This window comes from Hesperophylax consimilis, chromosome 14 (assembly GCF_061612785.1).
Source record: "Hesperophylax consimilis isolate HC1 chromosome 14, BYU_Hcon_1.0, whole genome shotgun sequence".
In the NCBI taxonomy this organism is placed as follows: domain Eukaryota; kingdom Metazoa; phylum Arthropoda; class Insecta; order Trichoptera; family Limnephilidae; genus Hesperophylax; species Hesperophylax consimilis.
The window spans coordinates 5,992,170-5,999,304 of NC_142849.1; the positions used below are offsets into that span (position 1 = coordinate 5,992,170).

Sequence of the window (7,135 nt, forward strand, 5' to 3'; positions counted from 1 at the left end):
AAAGAATGCTGTCCCGTACTGCACTCGGTTGGATCGCACATGGAGGCATTCATCCCGTAGAAAATATAACGCTGAGCATTATCGGTGAAGCCGAGAGTGGAGACCAACAGCTCTCAGAGCTAATAAAACAAAACTTTGCGATCGATTGACTTGGAGTGACGTCAGCGACACGCGTAAATGCGACTATTCAGCGAGCAGAGGCCCTCATGGAAAACACCACTCGGCCATATGACACCGACCGGTGGGAAACGGGCCTACTGTGGAAAGAAGATAATACGCACCTGCCTGACAACAAACAGTGCGCGCTAAAACGATTATACGCATTAGAGAGAAAGCTAGCGAAAAATAATACATTAGAAGCAGCATATAAAATGAAAATTAATTCTCTGATCGAACGTGGATACGCGCGCAAATTAAATATTCAGGAGGCGGCCATTCCAAGCCCTCGAAAATGGTACCTACCGCATTTCGCGGTAGTTAATCCCAATAAACCGGGAAAGCTAAGAGTGGTTTTCGACGCAGCAAGCCGCTGTCGAGGTGTATCATTAAATGATAAACTGTTAACAGGGCCCGATCTGCTCTCCTCGCTATTGGGTAACATTTTGCGCTTCCGCGAAGGAAAAATCGCGCTCGCAGCAGATATTGCAGAAATGTTCTTACAAATAAAAATAAAAAGTGAGGACCAACCATCTCAACTATTTATCTGGAGAGCAACGCCAAATGAAGAGCCGAGCACTTACATGCTCACCTCAATGATGTTTGGGGCAACTTGTTCCCCAAGCAGCGCGCAATTCGTGCGAAACAAGGTAGCTGAGCAACACAAAGTGCAATATACCGCCGCGGCAACAGCCATACAGAAAAAAATCTATATGGATGATTATCTCGACGCCGTGGACACATCGGACGAAGCCGCCAAGTTGGTACGAGAGGTGAGCGCAATCCTTGCAAGTGGGGGTTTCCTGCTCACTAATTGGGCTTCAAATGACCCTGCCGCCATTGCAGAAGTACCCTTTGAAAAACGGGCGAAATCGGCAATACCCATTAGCGGCGGGGACCACGAAAACGAGCGCATACTAGGCCTCGTATGGGACCCCATAGGTGATCACTTTCTCTACAGCTTCAGGGAGGCAGCCTCAGCCGAGATGATCCCACACCCAACGAAGAGACAATTACTAAGTATTGTCATGAAGATTTTTGACCCTATTGGTTTCGTATCATGCTTAACAATACGCTCAAAAATACTTCTACAAGCAGTGTGGAGATCGAATATAGGTTGGGATGAACAAATAAAACCCGAGCACGCGAATAAATGGTCGGAATGGCTACTACTTCTCAGCCAGAGTAGCGTTTCTATACCACGAAGATGCTTAATTAATAAAAACGGCTATTTTGAACTCCACCTGTTCTGCGATGCATCGGAGTCGGCGTGTTGCGCTATTGCTTATTTGACCGAAAACTCCCAGGAAGGCACACACTCAACTTTCCTGGCCAGTAAATGTAAAGTGGCACCATTGAAACCCCTTTCTATACCGCGCCTTGAGCTACAAGCAGCCCTAATGGCCGCACGATTGGCGGCTACAATCAAAAGGGAAAGCCAAATTCAAATTAGAAGAATTCTATATTGGACGGACTCAACGACTGTCTTGTGTTGGCTAAGGACAGACCCGAGGACTTACTCCGCCTTCGTGGCCAACCGGCTAGGAGAGATTGATGATTTAAGTGAAATAATTAATTGGAGATGGGTACCTACTAAATTAAACCCGGCCGATATCGGTACAAGAGACATCGAGCCGCCCGACCTCTCGCCCACTAGCAGGTGGTTTTGCGGTCCGGCTTTTATTACCCACCCAGAAGCTACATGGCCCCGTGAAAAGGAGACAGTCATCCGACCCGATAACCAGGTTTTGGAGGTGAGGCCTCAATATGTCGGCCTCACAATAATAAAAGGAGGCGGATTACCTCCTATTGAGCGATTTTCATCGTGGCATCGGCTCATACGCACCACTGGATGGGTTCTCCGCTTCATAAGGAGATGTCGGCCGAACCCCAACAAATCATCAGAAGGTCCTCTGAGTGCCGAAGAGACCCGAGGAGCAGAAACATTATGGGTAAAGAAATCTCAAGCAGACTCTTTCGCGGCCGAAATTTGCGCTACCCAAAAAGGCGATACACTACCCGCCGACAGTCGCTTGCGAACGCTAACGCCTTTCCTTGGCCCAGATGGCATTATACGAATGGGCTCACGGTTACAAGCCCTGAAAGGAGTTGCCAGTGGAGTACGGACACCAGTCATCCTGGATGGTGACGAGGCATACACTCGGCTCCTGATCCGCCACTATCATCAAATGGCGGACCATTCGAGCACCGAAAAAACCATGGCGGAAATCAGAGGCAGCTTTTTTATATTGAAATTGCGCACCAACCTTCGCCGAATAGCGCATGAATGCCTAGTATGCCGCATTAGGAGAGCTCAACCACTGCCACCACTGATGGGACCATTACCAGCTGCCAGGCTTACACATCACGTGAGCCCCTTCACGCACTGCGGCCTAGACTATTTTGGCCCTATGGAAGTAACAATCGGTAGGCGTCGAGAGAAACGGTACGGGGCATTATTCACCTGCCTGTCAACCAGGGCTGTACATCTCGAGCTAGCGGCCTCACTAAGTGCCGATTCAGCTATAATGGCAATGCAGCGAATGTCAGCTAGACGAGGCCAGCCCGAATGTATATACTCCGATAACGGGACTAATTTCCATGGCGCTGACAAAGAAATCCGAGACGCGCTGGAATCAATCAGTCGAGACCCCAGAGTACAAAACTACATTGCAACACAAAAAACATCGTGGAAATTTATCCCCCCCCTGTCTCCCCACATGGGGGGAGCTTGGGAGCGCCTCGTGCGCTCTATAAAGAGAGCCCTCAAGTCAACTATGAAAGAGCGCTCACCGAAAGAAGAAACTCTCCTCACGGCCCTGGCAGAAGCAGAGTACATAGTAAACAATCGCCCGCTGACTCATGTCTCCGTCGACCCAAGAGATGAGGAACCGCTAACCCCTAACCATTTTTTGCTGGGATCAGCAGGAAAGCGGCCACACCTGTCACTGTATGCGGCAAAAGAAGAAAAGGTCTGCCTAAGAAAACAATGGCGAATCAGCCAGCAATTAGCAGATATGTTTTGGCGGCGATGGATGAAGGAATACTTGCCCACTATAGCCGCACGTCAAAAATGGCACCAGCCAGGTACCCCTATCAAAACGGGTGATCTTGTGCTAATCGTGGATCCCGCTTTGCCCCGCAATAGTTGGCCCCGCGGGCGAATCATTGAAACAATGCCCGCCGCTGATGGGCATATAAGGACCGTTCGGGTCCAGACCAACACCGGAGTGTACGTGCGCCCAGCGGTCAAAATTGCCGTACTCATGACGACACCAAACACGGGCCCTAAATCACAAGAGGCCCCACCACGCCGCCAAAAAGGAACCGGCCGAATGGATCGCCGCCGGACGAAAGCATCCCGTCACGTTCGAATTTGCTAGGCGCAGCCGATACTGCACCGGGGGGAGGATGTATCGAACGCAATACGCAATGTTACCCGAAGGCCGCAAAGCAGCTTTCTGACCATGGGAGGATAAGAAAGCTAGTATTTACCCGGCCGGCGAGTACTGAGCACAACGAGCGCTCGGACACATTATTTACGTGGTATCCCCTCCCCGGCTGGAGAGCATTGGGCACATCGCAAGCCGTGGACCCAGTATTTACGTCGCATCCCCTCTCCTTTACCCAGGCGAAGCAACGCCAAACACTGAACAGCGTTGGTCAGCCAATCAGCGCAAAGCCACTATAATGCTAGAAATATTTCTCTTTTCATACATAATTGCGCAAATTAATGTTAGATTTGCGTGAGTCTCGCCGCCATAATGCAAAATAAAAATATACAGGTTGAAAGGCTGGACTCGCGTCTATGTTGTAAAGTAATATTGAAATATGTAAACATTAATATTAAGTAGTTATAAGGATTTCCTCACACCAATGTCGGTCTGAGGACCCACTGATTCATATTGTACAATTTATTATAAAAACATTAAAAATGCTAGGGAAAAACAGTTTTCATGAGATGAAGCGGCGTAAAGAGTACTATTGAATAAATAATTTTAATATTGACTATTAAAGTCATATGAAAACACACGAAGCTGCACAAAAATGCACCTCGTTTACGCGGGGCGTTTCAGACGCGCATACACCGATGTGTGCACGCCCCCGCTAGTCCTATATATACCGCGCGTAAAGCGATCTCAAGTCTCTCTCTTCGGACATCTACTCTGACCGCTTCACTCTGGACTGCTTCTCCCGCTGGAACTACTACAACCGCCTTTGACTTCTGACCTCTCGCTTCCTTGGACTACCTACTGCTCTCTCCTTGGATACACGACATCACAGCAACCGGAAAAGGCCCTGAACATAAAGCAGCTCACCGACTAGAAGATTCAGCACCCCTTATTTACAGTCAATGTAAAGGACTTGCGTCTGATACACGTCCTTAAAACCTTTATTACGTTTAATTAAATACCTCATTCAATTTTTCGCTTTCACCAGCGTATTCAAGTAATATAGAATACTTCTGTCCTTCCAGTATAGAAAAATGCGTCTTATTATCAATTTCGAGTCGTATTTCCTACAGCCTTAATTTAGTTTTGAATTATTTCATATTTGGAAGCAGGAAGCTGAGAAGCTGGTTGGGGCCCTGCAGTCTGATTATCGGATTAACATGTTCCCGCGGCTCAACCACCGAACTTTTGATACACAAGGTTACCGTACTCGAAGCAAAGGTCTTCCGAAAATTCCTTGAACTAATGGCTATTCTGACTTTTACTCTTGATGAAGTTTACACATGCCACAACTCTTTCCATCACAATATCGAACCGTAAAGACTGTGCACATTAACCTTTTTAGCGTATGATACAATGACAAATTAGTTATTAATTTGCATCAATACTGAGCCGATTCAGTCCTTTTTCAGAAATTAAACTAAACCTTTCTTTGAACCTACCATCGCAGGAGTTCCATCTGTATTAAGGCAACATAACTTTAAATCGTAAAAGTCAAATTTTAAATCTAGTTTTTCATTGCAAAAACGAGTTCAAATAAATCTTCAACTATAGTAGTGCCATGTATGGCTTCCAGCGACAGCAGTTCATATCGCGTATCAAACTCTGCCGCTATTCCACTATTAAAAATGGCCAGTTGGGCAGTATTTGTTATATATTTTTTGCTAGGTCAGAAATTCTTTCGTAGACTGTTCTCCGAGACAAACCAACACTTCAGCTCTCGGCTTCAGTTTCTTTCATCAGCTCACTCTCTATATAACTTCCCTGAATAATGTTTTCTTGTTGCCTAGTGAAAACGGCTTATTAAAAATCCAAAGAGCATTGATTTTATCTAAATTTTTCTGGCCTTCCAATTCACCGAGCTTGAGGTGTTTTGAATTATAATGACGCTCCAGGTTAGCTTTTTTCATGACTGCCAAATCATCGTCACTAACTAGACATACAAATTTGCCCTTCAACAATAAAATATTTATTTGTCCATTCCTCATGGAAATGAGATTCTGTTTGAGATTCTTCTCAGAATGGAATTGCCATCAATCCTGAGATTTTGAGACTATCTTGTACCAAATTTCCGATCAAATTTTATGATGGTGTAGTTGAATTAATTAACATTAAAATTAAAAGGGATGTTGTATCACGAATTATTTTGTGTCTGATTTCTAGTATCGTAGGTGCTTACATAAGTACCTGCCAGCTATGTTATAACATTCTCTAGATTTTGTTATAATGTCTTAATAACGAAACACTTAAGAAACACCGTGAAAGGCATCGGGCCGCAGGTTTTCCACCCTAGACCTAAAGAATAAATAAGTGTTTGTACCATCATCGTTCTTTCAAAATCATATTTCAAAACAGTTTTTTGATAATATTACCCCAATGGCGCTGTAAAAATCTATAAATAAAAAGTTACGCGTACAGGCAAAAAATGCTTTTTTTACCTATGACAGGTAAAAACAGCGCCATCTTTTGGACGTAAAAGTGACACGCGCCATTGTTTCTTTATCTGCACAACAACGCGTGGCGGAGTACAGCTAGTCTGCAATGTAGGTATAGATCTTATTAAGTATAGACTAGACAAACTACCCTTGGTAAACAGAATGAATTTGAATTTGTATACAATACTATTTTCTGATGGAATTAATTAAAGCAGCAATAGATTTAACTCACAACAGATTAGATATGTCATAAATCAACAAAATTATAGTAAAAAACTTCCTTTTTGGCTGCGAAAACTTTGAATGAACGCAATTTCTTTAGGTTTTGCCAGGCAATTGTTTCAAGGCAACAGATGAACGATGAACAGTATTGCTACTTACTAAAAAAATATATTGTAATCATTTGTCGGTAGGTACTATCCAATGCGTTTGAAAGCTACCGGCGTTTCTAAACACCGGCTCCTCCCCTACAATCCATTAAAAACATTTCTGGCAAATAAATTTTCACTAGACGCATGTATCTCCAAAAAAATATTTATTATAGTTTTTTAATTCCCAGCTATTTTAGGTCGAAAATTATTTACATATTCAATGTTTTGACATGACTCTGTCCAGTGCAACATTTCCTCGAAAGGACCAGACTTTAGAAGTGGGATACAGAGAGTGCGAGTCTCGAGTCTCGCGGAACGTCGATCGCGCTGCGTTCGTTGACTGGCTGACTGCTTTCAGAGTCACCGAGGAAATTAAGGTCAACGCACGATACCTCCATGCAACGCTCGACACCCCGCACCTTACCAGCTCCGAGGTGACCGTGACGAGCAATAAGCATTGAGCAAGATCTTTGTGTTGAGGTAACGCTAGTATGAACTTTGACACTGATACTCCTGAATATTATCATTTTGAACACGGTTTTGAATAACGATAATTGTTCAGTTTAGCATCGTACCCCTGGAAAATGGCGTAATGGTCGTAATGGTTAGTTATTGTTTTTGTGATAGTTCGTATACTCTAAAGTAATCGCTAATATTCGTATTATCTTAAGTCACACATGAAAACCCACAAGATAACACAACCAAGATTTTAGTATACCAT

General features: G+C 44.3%; 1 protein-coding gene across 1 annotated transcript; it reads left to right on the forward strand.

Moving 5' to 3' along the window:
- The first annotated feature begins 869 nt into the window (after positions 1-869).
- Positions 870-3,539, forward strand: LOC149417822 (uncharacterized). Its single transcript, XM_089639854.1, has 2 exons — positions 870-1,176; positions 1,663-3,539. The coding sequence occupies exons 1-2, from the start codon at positions 870-872 to the stop codon at positions 3,537-3,539; spliced, it is 2,184 nt and encodes a 727-aa protein (XP_089495980.1).
- Positions 3,540-7,135: the final 3,596 nt, after the last annotated feature.